The 18972-nt window shown below is 35.2% G+C and overlaps 1 protein-coding gene and 1 pseudogene across 1 annotated transcript; both read right to left on the minus strand.

The window, feature by feature from the left end:
• Positions 1 to 1959: 1959 nt before the first annotated feature.
• On the minus strand, positions 1960 to 15795 carry LOC137743544 (UDP-glycosyltransferase 87A1-like). Its single transcript, XM_088679082.1, has 3 exons — positions 15266 to 15795; positions 2452 to 3004; positions 1960 to 2414 (listed from the first exon to the last, which is right to left on the minus strand). Exons 1-3 carry the CDS (start codon positions 15756 to 15758, stop codon positions 2084 to 2086), a joined length of 1377 nt encoding a protein of 458 aa, XP_088535208.1. The 5' UTR covers positions 15759 to 15795; the 3' UTR covers positions 1960 to 2083.
• A 1735-nt stretch (positions 15796 to 17530) lies between these two features.
• Positions 17531 to 18364, minus strand: LOC137743190 (UDP-glycosyltransferase 87A1 pseudogene; annotated as a pseudogene).
• Positions 18365 to 18972: the final 608 nt, after the last annotated feature.

Genomic DNA, 18972 nt, shown 5'->3' on the forward strand with positions numbered 1-18972 from the left:
TTTTAATTAGAATGATCATGTCACTCCATTTGAGCGTTATAAAAATAAGCCTAGGCGGCTGCTTTGGTGTTGGGCGGAGACTAACAGCTGCGATTAAGTCGTAATCGGAAGTAAAATCGAAGAAAGTATTAGACGGACATTGGGCGGGATTAAGCGGGTCTAGGCAAAGCTATGTAGGTCTGTACGGGGCTGGACGGGGCTGGGCGAAGTTTAGTCGGCCGTATCTAAAAACGCTGGAACCAAGAAAAATTTCGAGTCTGGAAAAATTGTGTTACAGAGTCACAAGGAAGAAGATGACTGGTGGGAACCATCATTTTTTTTTCAATTTAAATGGACGAATTAGGCCTTTATGGTCCCTCCATCCTTGTTTCGTTCCACGTTCTTTTATTTCTTCTTTTTTTTGGATCAAGGTTCTTTTGTTTCTTTTCTCATCCAAATCAATCATCATTTTTGGTTTTTTACATATTTTTGTATTGTTTTATTATTCCTTTTCCTTATAAGACCATTTATATTAAAAACCCTAACTTGACATATATATTATTTAAAAAAGCATATTATTTATATAATAAATTTAAATTTTATATTAAATTAACATAAATTTGCCTAGGTCCCGCCTAGCCACCTAGGCGCTAGGCCCCTTCTCGCTGCCCAACTAGCGCCTAGCGTCTTTTAGAATTCGTTACTATATGTCCAATTTACGCTCGGCGCTCCTCAATGTCTCCAAAGTAAGTTTTTTAACTCTTTTGATAGTCTTCCTGCTTCCTTCTCAAAACAGTAGCCTTTAAGTTCTACTCTTATCGCTACTCAGTATTACGGTCTAGTGATATTCCTCTTTACTTGTAAGTCAGAGGTCTTAGGTTCGAATCTCGTGGATGATAAATTCGATACCAAATTAAGTCACTTATTGTGTGACTTAGCCCAACTCTTCATTCTCTTAATGTAAAATATATCGTTGTATTAAAAAGAAAAAAAAGTTATATTCTTATCATATTAAAATGTTTCATCAAATAGTTCTGTTCTTATCATATTAAAATATTTCATCAAATTACTATGCATTTTTTTAAGATTAAAAAAAGATTCAAGCCATGAATGACGAATGAGCACTTTTTTGTATTAGAACTAAAAGGTATTGTAGCCTATGACACTCCATACGGACTTGGGCAGCACCCACGATTGGGGTATTGGCCATTTATCTGAAGTGAAAATTTAGTACTACTAGAAACACAAGCAGCGTAGAAAACTATTTCATGTATAACAAAAATTAAATACATGTGGTACAATTTGAAAGGAATAGTTCGCTCACGTAGTTAAGTTTTGGGTATACTAAATGTTCAATTTATACAGGCACTCCTCAACGTTTCTAAAGTAAAGATGTTTAACCCTTTCTTTCATCCTCTAGCTTCATTCTCCGAAGGATTGCCTTTAAGATTCTAGATTTTCTTATCAAATTAAAAAATGTCATCAAATTATACTTTTCTAATGAGGATTTAAAAAGGATTAAAGTCATGAATGAAGAATAAGCACTCATTTGAAAGGAATAGTTTGCTCACGTGGTTATATTTAGGGTATTCTATCACTATATTTAATTGAAAAATCCACTAGGGATAAAATGTGATTTCAATTTTTAACCAAATAATAGAATTTATTTGTTCGTGGATTAATTTCACTTCCACGACATGTACAAACCTAGTTTGTGTTACATGTATTTGTACAAATTTATTGTTTTTTCGATGCATTTTTTTTATAGGAAATAAAACATTCAAGAGTAAAACCTTTAATACATCTGTTTTGAGTACAAGCAAATAAGAAAGCGTTTCTAATAGCAGTGGCTAAACACTTATTCTAAATATGAATAACATGAATAGAATATCTTCAGTTTATAATAGCGTTAGCAAAGAAATTCAACTCTCTATAGACATTCACCCAAGATATTTCTTATTACATATATCACAACCAAACTGCAAAAAGAAAATAAACTCCTCACTCTTATTGATACCTCCAGTTATAATTTTGTATATAACAATTGTTTTGAAACGCAAGCAAGCATGTGTAACAGCTACCACATTCATCAGCTTAATGGCAATTAATTATGTCCTTGTGAAATATCCTTAAGAAAAGCATCAAGGTTGGTATCGGATGAGCCACCATTAGCAATTGCACCTCGACAAACCTCTTGTAGTTGTTTAACTCTTTCCCTCAAATCCTTCCCCTCCTCGCTTTCCACATCCATGAACTTCTTCACAAGATCTGCAATTTCCTCACTACTCACAACAAGTTCGACCCCTGCCTTCTTCTTCACCCGGTATCCAATCCTCCAATCTTCCACAATCTGCTTACCGTTAGGAATTTGATCCCAAATAATAGGGAAAGTAAGAATTGGAAGACCAGCATAAACAGCTTCCAAAGTTGAATTCTGGCCGACCAGCATAAACAGCTTCCAAAGTTGAATTCCAGCCACAATGTGACCAAAACCCGCCAATCGAATCGTGACACAAAACCCTCAATTGGTCACACCAAGGCACCACCAAACCCAAATCACCAACACAATCTCTCAACTCACAAGTATCTCCACGAGCCACCCAAAAAGCCCTAACACCACTACTTTTCACCCCAGCAACAATTTCATCCATTTGGGATTTCGAAACTGAGAGGAAACTTCCCATGGAGATGTACAAAACAGACTTTTTGGGTTGAGAATCTAGCCAATGCAGATAATCGATGTCGTTTTGATTAGTGGTAAGTGTTTTTGAAAGTTCAAAGTGAGGTATGCTTGGGCCAATAGGGTAGATAGGGAAAGCAAACTTGGCTTTCAAGGCTTCAAAGGCTTGCGGATCAAGCTCATAGACTGAACTGAACAAAAGATATTGTGCTTCTACTACCTGAGAAACTGCTTCAAGGGGCTTCTGGAGGGCTTTTGGATCGTCTACAAAAAACTTTGCGGGTAGATCTGCAATGCATGTGGTGCTGACTCCAGGAATGTATTCTATTATCTTATCTCCATGCTCTGTAATTTTCACATTACATTGATTATAAAATTTTACATTGTACAACATTATTATATTGTATATCAAGCAAGAAAAATTGCTTCTTCTTTTGACAAAAACATAAAATTGCACCAAGAATACTTGTTATAAACTTATGAAAGATTTTTTATTGTACCGGAAACACGGTCTGGTACATGAAATGTCATAATATTAGAAGTTGGTATTTTTTTGCTCAAGTATCCAACCAGATATTATAATACTTAGTGTATCTGGCCGCTTTTCCAATACACAAAAATTCTCCTCGGGTGGATCCAAAAAGAGCATACATATAGTAAATGATATCATGCTATGTTACAGTTGAAAATTACTAAATTAACCAAAAACAAAATTTTCGTAAGAATGTGTAAAGCTCGAAAATGCATCAGCTTCTTTATAAATTAGAGAAAGGCTTTATCCAATTATTTCTGGTTACCAATTTTATGTTGTGCACTTATTAGACAACAAGTGTCTTAAGAAGTATATGAATAAATATATTATAGTGTCTGAGGCTAAAGAAGAATCTAATGTGTATTATACCGTATTGTTGAGACAAATTAAAGACCAAGGCATACCATATTGTAGAGACAAATTAAAGACCAAGGCATATTAAATTGATAAGGTCATGGTAAAATTCATTATAAATTTAGCTGAACTGGTGTCATGGTTCAATTACTATACTATTAATGTTAATGTTAGAAATCTCTATAAACATTAAGTTTAATATTTTTCTGCGGCAGTGTTATCAAGGGTGAATAAAAGCCCGGACCAACAAACTTATTCGTGTTTGACTATGTTGCTTAACTCCGAGTCTAATTTACTCAAGATTGGCGAGTTAAAGTTACACGAAAAAGAAGCAGAGGAAGAAATTTTATAAGTAATTTACTCTAACGTGATTAAAGACTTGAGTGAAATAAACTTAGAAAAGCATCTCTTAAGGCATCTAAGTCATTCTAGAGGTAAGTGGTGCATTCTGCCCTACATTCAGCTTTTCAGTTAAGCATTCGAAAGTCTGACTAGAGGTCTACAATATGGTTCAGAACTCAGGAATATCAAATTTTTTAGAGACAAACAAGTAGGACTAGCTGGACCTGGTTAGCTCCAAATCAACAAGCAATTTGAAGGTCATTTCGATTCACATTCCATAAAGGTCATTCTAGAAGGATTCGCTCATGGTCCGTTGTGTTATCCATACTCAAGCGGAGCACATTTTGGAAGCATAGTTGGGGCATTTGTGGGACCATGGTTTTCTACGTTCATGACACATGGCACTCAGGATGGTTAGACTGACCGAAAATCTCTCAAAGTGAGATGGGAGCAGCTAGATGGGTATTTCTGGGACGACTCCACTAGCTCTAAGCCCATTGAAGATATTACTTGTCTGGCAAGTAAAGAAAACCCTAATTCGTGTAAAATTAGGATATCTTGAGATTAGACAACATAATTATAATCTTAGAAGAATTGGATATCTTACCCTAGGCTCACGAGGTTAAAAGTATTTACCCAAGCCGGGTTTTCAAATCCCCCTCCTCTCAAAAGTAAGATTGAGAAGTATATAGGCCCTTCCAACTTGTTTTCTTTTTTTAGGTGGTGTTTTTGGTTGTCACGCATTTTCTCACATCCAAATCTGTCCATTTCATATGTTTTTTTGTAGGATAATATAAATGATTATGATCATAATACACATGTAAATTCAATCAATTAGATAATACCCAAATGCATCAAACACATATATCAATAAATAAAGCAGTAAAAAGGAAAGGGTAAAGAATGATATGGCCTGTGATATCAAGAGAGGCATGTTGCCATTGTTCTAAAGTCGTAGACGCCTCCCTACGTGCCAGTTATTACCACTATTTACAACTCTAAGACACAACCCTTGAATCTCACAAAGTGTCTAATCCATAAGCACAATTACGGTAGATGAGGTGCCAAGTGGTGGTCAATTGCCCATTGATGATCAAGATGAATAGGAAGATAATAAGGATTATATATGAGTATTGTAGTAGGGAGAGAACGAAGACATTTGAATATATTATTAATGATTGAGGAGTTCCCCATTTATAAAAGGGTTCTTTAGAAGAAAAAAAAAGCCCTTGAAACTCCTATTTTTCAAACAAAAACTCACATAATATTAAACATCCAAATAAAACCTAAATTTCAAATAGAGTACCATGTAGACAAATATGTAACCAATTATTATAACATATTTACAACTTATGCCACAAAACTCTAATTATGTCAATAAATATTATTACTCACCCCAATTATGATTAGCAATTAACTCCATATGGAAATTTTACCCTTCTTGTATGATAAATATTAGGAATATATATATATATATGTATGTATATATATATATATATATATATATATTAATTTAGCCATGTTCATAAACAATTATGGGCACATTTTTCGTTGGGAAAAAAAAAATCTTTTGTACAATTAGTTATTTTGCATCAAATAATAATATTGTTTTATAAAAACAACAAAGAACCAATTAATATTCTTTTATGTTGTAGGTATATTATTTTACCTAGATTATTAAATACATTAGGCATTTTTTGTTTGTTATCATATATACTTGTTAAACATAATGTCACATCCTGGTCCGGGTGGGTGTACATCTCGATTCGGAGTCCTAGTGGACAATCCGGGTCAGGATGTGTCAAATAATTTATCTATATTTATATGTAAAATATAAGTCAATTAATTTTGAATCAAATAGCATTTATTTTGTAGGTAAATTAGAACAGTAGTTCCATTATTTTGGTAAAGTTAAACAGTGCCTAAATTATTTCATAAAAATTAAACCAAGACAAATTATCTCCATTAAAATAAAATAGTACATATTCGACAAATAAATAAATAAAACAGTAGATACATTATTTTCTTATAAGATTAAACAATAGGTAAATTATATTGTAGGTACACTATGTTTGTAATATAAAAAAAAAGAAATTGAAATTCATAAACAAAAAGTAGTAGATATATTATTTTTTAGTCAATTTTTCTTTATTTGTAGGTGTGACATCCCACATCGCCCAGGGGAGTGATCCTTATATGTATATTCCAATTCCTTACCTAGCACGAGGCCTTTTGGGAGCTTACTGGCTTCGGATTCCGTAGGAACTCCGAAGTTAAGCGAGAAGGGGGCTAGAGCAATCCCATGATGGGTGACCCACTGGGAAGTTGCTCGTGAGTTCCCAAAAACAAAACCGTGAAGGAATGGTAAGCCCAAAGTGGACAATATTGTGCTACGGTGGTGGAGCGGGCCCGGGAAGTGATCCGCCCCAGGCCGGGATGTGACAATTTGGTATTAGAGCCTAACCCTGGTCGCGTGTGTGCCGACGAGGACGTCGGGCCCCTAAGGGAGGTGGATTGTGACATCTCACATCGCCCAGGGGAGTGATCCTTATATGTATATTCTCATCCCTACCTAGCATGAGGCCTTTTGGGAGCTCACTGGCTTCGGGTTCCGTAGGAACTCCGAAGTTAAGCGAGAAGAGGGCTAGAGCAATCCCATGATGGGTGACCCACTGGGAAGTTGCTCGTGAGTTCCCAAAAACAAAACCGTGAGGGAATGGTAAGCTCAAAGCGGACAATATCGTGTTATGGTGGTGGAGCGGGCCCGGGAAGTGATCCGCTCCGGGCCGGGATGTGACGGTAGGTGAATTATTTTCATGCATTATTATATATATTGGGCACATTTTACTGCTAATATATATGTGTGCAATAATTTACTTATATTATTTGTGACAACCCGTTCCAAATTTTACGTTTTTATTTTATTTTTAAAAGCGTGAATTTACGAAATTGCCCTAGAGGTAAGGACTTTGACTTCCGTTAACCATCGACTTGAGAGATGTGGGACTTATTCTTTTAGCATATCCTCGTAGTACTCGTTGGTACGAACGTATAAGAGAAAGCCGTTTGCGAGTCCGGATTATAACGGTATAGTTACGGACGTTCGAAATTGGTTATTCAAGGTTTAGTGTTAATTAAATTAAATCCCCAATCAGAAATCGGTTATTCAAGGTGAAGCCCAATCAGAAATGGAGGAAAGAAAGAAAAGGAAAAAAAAAGAAAAAAAAAAAAGAGATTGGGCGAGTTGCCCAATCGGGAAAGATGAGAGAAGAGAGATGAGGACACTAACCAACCAAAGGAGAGAACAGGAGGGAAAGGAGGGAGAAGGAGAAGGAGGGGAAGTCGGGTTCCCTTGACCCGCAACCTATTTTCAACCCGATCGGCAACACCTCCATTTTCGACGATTTTCACCCATTTTTCCGACCAATTGCTTTCATAAACCTCTTGAGAACTCCTCCATAACCTTCCCTCTATCCATTCCATCTCAAATTTGGAGAGATTTGGCCTTGAAAATAGAGAAATTCGCAAGAAGGGGAACGTCGGCTTTGGCTTCGAATCACCCAATCCCGAAGCAATTTCTTTCAATTTCCACCACCCATAACATCCTCTTGAGGCCTAGAACAAAGCCCAAGCAATGGTTTGGACGACGGAGTTGTTTTGGAGTCAGATTGAACACACCTACAACCTAGGGTTCCGCACGGTTTTGGTGAAATTGAGGTACTTCCAAGCCAATTTGGCCTTGGCCACAGGTATAAAGTTTTCTCTACTCACTGAGATCTTTATTTTTGTAAATTTTGGTAATTTTTTGAAATAATTGGATTTTTCGGCGAGTCGGGGCGACCAACCGCCACCCGCGGCGGCGCATGGCCAGTGGGCCGCAAATGCTATTTTTAGGCTATATCGAATGTCTTGAATTCAGTTTTGTCATTTGAATGACGTAGGTTGATCATTGGAACCTAAATTCGTTACAATACGTTACTTGATAAAAATGGGAATCGATGATCCGACCGTTGGATCGTCACCAAAATTGGATACATTATAATACGTAATATTTAAAGATCATAGGAATTTATGGATCGGGAATCCGACTTACGGATCTTCCTGAATTGGATTTGTAAGTTAGTAAAATAAATGTTCACGGCCACTTGTTTTAGGCAATTGGCGGAGATCTGACCGTTGGATCGTAATGAAATTTTAATATGTTATTCTAGAAACATATTGTGGATCGTTGGGAGTTGCGGATTGGAAATCTGATATGCGGATCTTTCGGGTCAAGTTATACAGGGTTGTAAACCCTACCGTCGATCTTTGATCGACGGTTGACTTGTGGTCAATGGGTCTCAAACTATTTTAGAATGTTATTGAGGTTGTGTTTTATGTGAATTACGTATTCTACGGATAAGAGTTCTGAGATGTGATTTGATAATTTGCCACAGGGGCCGATCATTCAGGACGCCTTGATGCGTGCGCTAAAGAAGCATAGCGTGGACTCCAGATGAGTGGATCTTTTCCTTTTTATTGTACATATTATTGAGAGTTCTATTGACACTTTTAAATTGATTAGGTATATTACCTTCATATAATTATTGTGAATGCTTGAAGTACCTATATGAACTACGAATGGCTTGATCCCTGTTTAGGGTACGTAAGCAGTCTAACGAGACGTTAGATGCAGCCATAAAATATTTAAGACAAAAGCCTTGCTTGGGAAATTAAGAAATGCGAAGGAAATTGATAAAGGCAAGTTTTAGTTTTGTGAATTAGTTAGTTAAATTAGTGTTAATTGGGTTGTCATGGATAATTATCCATAAAAATAAGTAGTTCGGGAGTAGGTCATTATTGATTGTAAACTTCACACCGTATTGTTTATAATTGAAAATGCTACGACATGGTTGAGTATTAGATTGCATCATGGTATATCAATATGTATATTACTTGCATATAATTATTGGGAATGCTTTCAAGTGCAAAGGTGAACTCAGGACACCCAGGTAAGTTCAGGTGAGTTTATGGTACTAGTTGAATCGATTACGTTATAGCATGACTACAGTTATGTGTTAGGCAACTTCGATACTGTCGTATTGGTTGCCATGAGTTGCACATGTTATATTGAGATGCATTGAGAACTCATAAACCTGCACCCCGGTGTTAGTGCTCCCGCCCGTGGCCAGGGCAGTCCTTCACGTGATGTTCACCTCCCGCACCTTGGATCCAAGGTAGGTGTACAGTCCTGTCGTACAGACCACTTTAGGTGGTTTCAACTCGTAGGTGACCCGCGATTATTCGCCCAGTCTTCACGTGATCGTAGCACTTGAGCGTATTTATTTACACCCAGTCATGTCGTACATACCACTTTAGGTGGTTCCGACTCGTGTGCAGGTATACTTATTGAGCTATTGGCTAGCCAGGATTGATGAGATATGGATAAGTCGTACAGGTCACTATAGGTGACTCCGACTTATATGCTAGCCATGATTGATGAGATATGGATAAGTCGTACAGGTCACTATAGGTGACTCCGACTTATATGCTAGCCATGATTGATGAGATATGGATAAGTTGTACATGTCATTTTAGATGACTCTGACTGATATATCACTTTGTATTGATTTAGTTCATTTGGCCTACTTATTAATGTATGGTGGAGTTGATGGCAAACCGTGGTTTTGGTCATTTCTGAGTATGGTTTGGATATATGTATATATGTTGTACTGTCTTATGGAAAACGATACGGGTTTTACATTTAGGGGCATTACTTTTAGAGAGGTACTAACTTTGGGAAGCTTGGTTTTATTGCTTACTCACACCTTTTGTTTGGTGCCCTCCAGGTTTTAGCTGCTGAGTTTGTATCGACAAGAATCTGTGGCGAATCTTAGTATTGATGGATATTTCTGAGGGTATGATTCTTACCCACACTACTATACCTTACTTATGCTCTGACATCGCGTGTGAAATGGGTTCGCTCCCACTCGTAGCGCACTCTGGTATTAATAATTTTTAGGTTCAAATTTATTCACTTTTTATACACTATCACATTTTATGGCTTCGTCACCTTCCAGGTGTCGGCCAGCATAGCTCGATTCAGGGTCCAAGTGGACTTTCTGGGTCGAGGAGTGTCATTATTATATAAAATATAGATACATTTATTTTGAATCAAATAACATTATTATTATTATATTTTTTTTTTTTTTTTGAGTTGAAACGATAGAGGGTACCCTGGAGTAAATTATTTTGCATGTATCATTACATATACAAGGCAAATTTATTACTAATACACATGTCCAAAATAATTTACCTATATTTTTAAAATATAGGTAAATTATTTTATAGTGCTCTTTCAAATTTTCATTTGGTAAGAATATGATAAGATTAAATTAAAATTGTTTAATTTTATGCAAATTTGAAAAAACAATTACGAAATCTTAAGGAAAGTATAACACTATTAGTTCTTTTTTGCCTTAACATACAATTTGTTTTGATATATTAATGCAATGATTTTAAACATTAATACATTTCTTTTCATTAAATTCTCCCTTCAAATCTGCATAGAATTAAATGTCTACATCAAAACTGTAATTAGGGGTATTTGAGGCATTTGAAAAATGCAAAATGTGTAAAGGCAAACAAAATTAATGAATTTACTTATGTGGAGCCTAGTCATTGGGTTTTATTCAAATAAAAAGACTATGTTGGGTTTTATAAAGAAACTTGAGTTTCAAGGGCTAAAATCATATTTTCAGTTTATAAAACTCTATATAACCTTTGGTAAAAGACATGGCTTGTCTAATTAATATGACTCTTCATATTTATTATTTAAAATAATAATAAATAAAGTTTTGAATCTTTAATAAAATAAAGTAAATAACCAACAATCCCCCACAAGATTCAAAACTCCACAAAAATGTAGAAGACATAAACATGTAGATACTAATGGAAGAAATTTGAGCAACTTGTATACCATGCAATGGGTGTAGGTGTATTTTGGAACCTAACTTAGAGTTAACGACTTTCATCTGAAGGAATCATAGTGAACTATGTCTTGAACTAGACTCCTTTTGACTAGAATACTAAATGTAACACATATGGTATTGATAAAAAACTTGGCGCGGGTTAGCGCTATTTATGGACATGCACTTAATCTTGATTCTCATGAAAGTTATTAGAGAACAGCCCAATCCTCACAGTTGTGGCCTCACAGCTACTCTCACTTAGGTGAGTTCTCCAAGAGTGCATGTGACATGTATCCTACGGGAGATTGCCCACCTTGAAACTCATTCAGGGTTAATACCCCTTCCTAACGTCACATAAAATTGCACTATTGTCCTAGGGATGAGCAGAAGAATATCTCATGGATATCTTCATTATAATATGAGTGCTATAATGAGTCACGCAATTTGGATTGTTTCTACCACATTGAACTTCCTTCATGGGATCTCCAATCACAGAAGTTGGGTTTCTTACTTAGGTGACTCCCTTACGGGTTTAAGCACATCCCCCTCGACAATTTTGCATTTAGTCTCCCTCGGGCATATAGATTAATGACTAACAAGTCATTTTGTTAATTATGATTGCCTTCACAAGGCATGTATAAGTTTTCTGGTCATATATTTGCTCGTCAGTGCTCTTAAACCTGCATGTTATAACTAACTGCAAGCTAAAAACATTTTAGTCATAATTTCACGTATAAATTGTTTAAGGTGCATAATCATTCATAGCTTCACTAGAATAAACATTGGTACGAGCAATGAAACATACCCCACATTATGGTGCATATCAGAAAATTCATTTCATGAGAATCTCAAATCAATTTCATTATATATAAGATATAAAAAATAAGAGTAATTATACGCATATTGAAGAAAAATTTAATATTATTTGTTTGTTCTCAAAGAGTAACTTACATGTCTTGCAATGAAGACAAAATATTAATATGTTCTTGTGACTTTATTCTCACTGTGATACCAAAGCTCAACAAAGCAAAACTCAAACAACATATAATTCACAATTTGTAACATGTGATTAAGAGATGGAAAAATAAAACCCAAATATACTTTCCCACGATTTTTTTTTTTTTTTTTTTTTTCAAAAGTATAAACCAAGATGATCAACAAATATATTGTTTTGACCAAATCCCATAGTAACACGGCACCGACTCTTATATACGCTTATGATTTTATTTTATCATCAAATGCATTGAAAGAACTAAGGCATACAAAGTCAGCAGTCCATCCTAAATTACACTTCTCTATAGTCAATATATAATCATTCATATTTATAATAATTGACAATATTAGTAACATAAAAAAAATTAATAGTGCAAGTAAAACTTCTGAAAATACATACTGCAAATCTGTTTGCAGGTTACTATATATGAGGATGATGATATAATACACAATGAATGAATTTTAAGACATAGCAAGGTGTCTAACATACGAAATCAAAGAGCCATGAAAACTCAATGAATTCATATTCTATGATTTAGTTTACCACCCAATTAAAACAATTTTTATTTATAGCGTTTAAGTCATACTGTATTTCTTTTATACAATTTTTGACAGATTGTGTCTAAACTTTTTTTTTTTTTTAACTGCTACCATGCAAATTTTCGAAAATCATGATCAGAGGCAAGTGTCTAATATCAAAGAGATGCGATATAACTGCATTTCCAAGTTGTGTACCATGTAAAGATGCAATCAAACAATAATACCGGCCCCTTTCGGTCAAATTAAATATTACCAAACAGTTATGCAGTTTCAAGAACAAGAAGCATGTAGGAATAATCATATATAAAATTAATTGTTCCAATGACTGGTTACAGGAAACCAATTACACTTATTTCTTAGTATGATATATATATAGCTACATAGAGCATTACTTTTCCCTTTTGACGACATAGAATCTGAAACCCAATTAACCCAAATTAACATGCTTTCGTCCAGAATTTCCAGATTCTAAGCCATTGTTTAAAATTATCATAACTCAATCAACTCACAACGAAATTTAGCAAATAATATATGGATTTTATAATACTAGGAAAGATCTGCAAGACTACATAATTCTTGTTGGCATTTGATGCCTGTGCGAATATTTTCCAGGCAAGAAAAGTAACGAGCTTAGAAGGATTTTTTTTTTTTTTTTTCCAAATAATTCTAGATGCCAACCCCTAATCTCAATATTTTAAACCACAATGCTAAGTCATCGGAGGTACCAAGAAAACAATTACACAAGCAAGAAAGCGCAAAGAATATTGAACTTATATTCAACCTGTAAGAACCCTAATTTAAAAATTTTCTATGTATACTATATTCCCATAAAACGAATAGAAAATTCGTATGAAAAGACATGGTATGTAATGTAATACAAGTTTCTTTCGTTTTACCCAAATATTAAAATAACATAAAAATAAATAAAGCTTGTTCTTCCCAGTAAGAGGAAGGACGGCCTCAGAAGACTCAGATACATTTGAGTTTTATCACTATCTCAATAATATGAGATAATCAAGCCATGTAGGCAACATATGTTTTAATCATCACCCACCTTACTCAATCACGAAACACTATAGAAATACGTATCATGGATAATCGATGCATATACATGCAAACACCTTTTCATTAAATTACGAAATTAATAAATTGCGATAATTGAACCCACAACCAAAATAACAACATAAATAAATTCATAGGGATTTCCACAACAATAGAGATGCAATATACGGCTTTAGTTGTAGGATAATATAAATGATTATGATCATAATACACATGTAAATTCAATCAATTAGACAATACCCAAATGCATCAAACACATATATCAATAAATAAAGTAGTAAAAAGGAAAACGTAAAGAATGATCTGGCCTGTAATATCAAGAGAGGCGTGTTGTCACTGTCCTAAAGCCGTAGACGCCTCCATACATGCCGATTATAACGGCTATCTACACCTCCAAAATACAACCCTTGAATCTCACAGAGTGTCTAATCCATAAGCACGATTATGGTAGACGAGGTGTCAAGTAGTGATCAATTGCCCATTGATGATCAAGATGAGTAGAAATATAATAAGAATTATATATGAGTACTGTAGTAGAGAGAGAAGAAAGGTATTTGAATATACTATTAACGTTTGAGGAGTTCCCCATTTATAAAACTCTATATAACCTTTGGTAAAGGACATGACTTCTCTAATTGATATGACTCTTCATATTTATTATTTAAAATAATAATAAATAAAGTTTTGAATCATTAATAAAATAAAGTAAATAACCAATATTTCTAAGATTCCGTGTTTGTGTGTAGGGCCTCTTTTTGTGGTTGTGTGTGATTCATTTGATGTGTTTTCGTCGCCCGGTGTGTGGGACGTAGGAGTTGTTAATGGTATGCAACTACCAGTCTCATGTTTTCGGTTGAGCTGTATGTCCAAACATTTTCATATCTTCTCTTGCAATATTCTTAGCCTGAGAATCTGTAATGTTTTTGTAGTCCTCTGTGTTTCGTGTAGAATAATGTACGTTTTAGCACAGTCGATCGCGTTTAAACATATGCATGCTTTTCTGAGTTATGTTTGGTGACTAACGTACTGATTTAATTCTCAAAGTTCATACACACCATATGGTTATTCTGCAGAGTTTAGAGGAATGTTGTATTTGTGTAAATTTGTACAAGTAGTTTGGCAACCCTTGAGGTTCTACTTTTCCCCCTTTAGCCATGGGCTGGGCTGTGTATTCTCTCCTGTGTGCTTCGACTTGGAAGCTGAGAAATTGGACTGAACATGTTGCTACTACTTTTGAATGAAATGGCATAATCAAGAGCTAACGGATAGATAGTCTCACGATTGAATGGGAATTACTCCCAAGGTCTCTATAAATACTATAGTCTTGGTATTTATCAAGGGACTTCTCTCTGACTGTCTCTATTTCTCTCATACACACCGTTCATTTACGTAGACGTGGATAAGCATCTCCTATACACGTCGTGCCATAGATTATTCATCAATGATATATTCTGATGTATAGCACATCATACATACTCTTTTCTAGAACTACACCCATTGTTTGATTCTCATTCTTGGAGATATGTACGCAGTAAATCACTTCATTCAACCGTTGTTGTTACTCATGGGCAGCTTGTGGTACCAGGTTGCATTCCCGTATATAGAAAATAGTTACAAGAATGAGATGAGGACCAGATGCTTGATGAACACAAAATAAGAAGAGCAATATTTACAATTATTTATATTCTAGACTTTGTAATCAGTCTTAGTTATTATATCTTTTATTAAGAAAATCTGATTAAATATTTAATAACGGAAAATTTTGAATTATAAGACATTCTAAAGTAACTTTAGAAAATACTCCAATAATGAACGTGGTAAGTGTACACGCACCTGAGCCATCGAGAGGGAAGTGGCCATTTTCTTTGAACAGCTCAAAGTGATGCAACAATGAGAACATCGTCGGCGACTGAGTCCAAAGCGAAGCCACCGGAATATTCCTCCTGTTCCCGATCCTCAAAGCCCAAACAAGGAAGGTATCAGCAACTATGGCGGTCACCGGCTGCTCCAGCCCATCCATAAGTTGCTCAACCGGAGCTTCCATCTTGGTCCACACAGCTTCCACAAACGCGGCAAAGTGGTTCGCGCGACCGTGCTCTGAGGGTATGACGTTAGGTATGGTGGCTAATCGGATGTTGTCAGGTTTTGGGTCTATTTCGATCAGCCCGTGCCACTCTTCGGTGACGACGAAGGTGATGAGGAGTTGAGGGTTTTTTGAAGATAGTAGCTTGCAAAGGTTCATCATGGGGTTGATGTGGCCTCTTCCAGGAGAGGGCAAAGCCACCACATGGCAGACTGTGATTGGCTCAACTGCCACCATGCCCATTTCTCCCTTGTATGAAGATTGAATATTGAAGCTTTGGAGCTATTGCCATCCCTTCTTATGTATAATATGCAAGTTGGCTGAAGGGTCATGGGGAGCTGCTTGCATGAAGCTCTTTGAAGACAAAAATACCCTCATGGTCGCCATGAGTGTAACAAAAGTGTGTAAAAAGTATTTGTGATTGACACTTTTTCCAATTAATCTTGGAAAGTGATCATCTTCAGATTCCTTCTTCATAATTCACCAAGTTCAGAAATTCGAACCGTTGAAATTTGATCAAAAGGCTACAAACAGGGGTCCACTTTAAAAGTTATATTAACTTTAACCATTGGATCAAATTTCAACGGCCTTGATTCTCGAATTTGGTGGATTAGGAGGAATAGATCTGGAGATAATCTATTTCCATTAATCTTTTTCAAAACTGTATAACAAGAATTTTTAATTGACTCTTTTTAAATGGTCATTTTCAAATTTCTCTTGTATGTCTTTGTAATGGTCACGTTGCAGAAAATGCGGATCATTTTTGTTGACAAAGCTAGCAGAAAATTCGATGTTAATTTTTGTAGACAAAGCTAGCAGCAGAAAATTCGATGTTAGGGTAAGCATGAGCCATGCCTTTCAAGTTTTCAACCCACGTGGGATCTAGAAGTTGACACCCAAATGTAAACTTGAAAAGTATTTTTTTTTTTTTTTGTTGGAAATGTGAAAAGTAAAGTTAGTAAAACTAAAGAGTAATATTAGGTAGAGTAAATATGGATGAGGGGAATGAGCTTAGTCTCATAATAAACTTATAATAATGTGGTTTAAATTCGTTTTTGGCGAGAATTAAATCTAAAACCTTTCACTTACAAGTGAAGAAAAATATTATTAAATTATAGTATTAAGTGGAAAGTCTTGGTCAATTTTGAGCTTTGTCTTCTTCAGTGTAAAATTGTTAATAAAGCAAATTCATCTCAAAAGTCTCTAGCATCCCAATAATACGCCACGTGCTCTATCCTTTTGGCATGTGGCAAGCGACAAATAACCAACTTGGAAGGAAAAATATGGGTAACACTATGTAGATAAAATTTGTATATTAAATTTGCAAACTAAATGATGTGTCATTAATTAAGAATAAGTACGTTATTTAAGATTTAAGTAATAATTTAACCATCAATTTTCATATTATTTAGTTTACAAAATTTAGTCTACAAAATTATATTTACAATTATTTTAATTTTGTATCTTCCGTTTGGAAATTGGAAATAAAAAAAGTCAACCATCTAATTTTCAGTTAGGCAACATATTTATGGCGCTCTGGAATATTTAGGTATTCCAAAGTTCGTGGTCATTTTTAGTTGCTATATTTTTATATTAAAAAGAATTTGTTCAAATATTTAATAATTAAAAATTTTGAATTATAAGATACTCTAAAGTAACTCTAGAAAATATTTGTGTTTTTATAGACTTTTAAAGTGGGAATCCATCTCTATATCTTTGTTGGTGTAATTACTTGAGTCAGATGAGAGAAAACTTTCACGTCTAGTTTTGAAAGGAGGAAATCGTATAAGCTCCTATCCAAAATTTTCTTTCGATAGTCCCATAGCTAAAGAAACCTACTTTCTTATGATTACAATATTCATTTCAATATGAAATCCAATTTGAAAAATACATTAGTCAACTTTTTATTACTACCCAAGGCTTTGATACATTTTAAAATAGAGAAATTTCTACTTATTATGTTTTTTTTTATTAAAAATATTTGATTAAATATTTAATAGTTGAAAATTTGGAAGGATAGGTTACTCTAAAGTAACTTTAGAAAATACTCCAATATTGATCGTGGTAAGAGTACGCACACCTGAGACGTCGAGAGGTAAGTGGCCATTTTCTTTGAACAACTCAAAGTGATGCAACAATGAGAACATCGTCGGCGACTGAGTCCAAAGCGAAGCCACCGGAATATTCCTCCTATTCCCAATCCTCAAAGCCCAAGCAAGGAAGGTATCAACAACTATGGTGGTCACCGGCTGCTCGAGCCCATCCATAAGCTACTCAACCAGAGCTTCCAGCTTGGTCCACACAACTTCCACAAACGCGGCAAAGTGGTTCGCGCGACTGTGCTCGGAGGGTATGACATTGGGTATGGTGGCTAATCGGATGTTGTCGGGTTTTTGGTCGGACTCAATGAACCCGTGCCACTCTTCGGTGACGACGAAGGTGATGAGGAGTTGAGGGTTTTTTGAAGATTAGTAGCTTGCAGAGGTTCATCATGGGGTTGATGTGGCCTCTTCAAGGATAAGGCAAAGCCACCACGTGGCAGATTGTGATTGTCTCAACTTCCGCTGTGTCTATTTCTCCCTTGTTTGAGAGAAATTACTTCAATAATGATCAAATTTCAATGGTTGAATTTTCAGACTTAATGGGTTAGGAAAAATGAATTCGGAGATGATTTATTTTCATTAATCTTTTTCAAAGGTGTATAAAAGGAATTTTTAATTTACTCTTTTTAAATAGTCATTTTCAAATTTCTCTTGTACGTCTTTGTAATGGTCATGTTGTAGAAAATGCGGATCATTTTTGTTGACAAAGCTAGCAGAAAATTCGATGTTAGGGTAAGCACGAGCCATGCCTTTCAAGTTTTCTACCCACGTGGGATCTAGAAGTTGACAACCAAATGTAAACTTGAAAAGTTTTTTTTTTTTTTGGTTGGAAATGTGAAAGGTAAAGTTAGTAAAACTAAAGAGTAATATTAAGGAGATTAAATTTACAAATTAAATAATACGTCATTAATAAAAAAATAAATATGTGAATCAATATTTAATAATAATTTAATTATCAACTTTCATTTTAGTTTATTAGATTTAGTCAATAAATGTATTCACCCTGCCATTATCCGAAACTAAAATGGATCCACCTCTTCTTCTTCTCCAGCGACCTTAGATCCCAGTAGGTCGACGGAGAACAACACCACCTACCTCTCCACTGGAAACTCCCACCTCGATCTCTTCGTCAACATCGTGACGACAAGCTCCCGCAAGCCTGGGCCTACAACGTGCGGAGGACCCAACGGGTGGAGTGGAGGAAAAGGAAAATAAAATATTAAAAAGAAAAACCTCTAGGGCTGATTTAGTATTGATATGCTTTGAGAAAAAAAATTATTTCTGTTGTGTTGTGAGAATAAACTCATTTTTGCTACTTCACGGTTTCAGCTTTTTTTTACTCAAAACTGTGAATA

This window comes from Pyrus communis, chromosome 11, assembly GCF_041283825.1.
Source record: "Pyrus communis isolate YQ-2024b chromosome 11, ASM4128382v1, whole genome shotgun sequence".
Taxonomy (NCBI): domain Eukaryota; kingdom Viridiplantae; phylum Streptophyta; class Magnoliopsida; order Rosales; family Rosaceae; genus Pyrus; species Pyrus communis.

Coding starts and splice junctions, on each gene's coding strand:
- LOC137743544 (XM_088679082.1), bottom strand. CDS start 15,758: ATGGGCATGGTGGCAGTTGAGCCAATCACAGTCTGCCATGTGGTGGCT. Junction 3,005..15,265: donor CTTCCCTCTCGATGGCTCAG/GTGCGTGTACAC, acceptor TGAAAATTACAG/AGCATGGAGATAAGATAATA. Junction 2,415..2,451: donor TTTTGGTCACATTGTGGCTG/GAATTCAACTTT, acceptor GCTGGTCGGCCA/GAATTCAACTTTGGAAGCTG.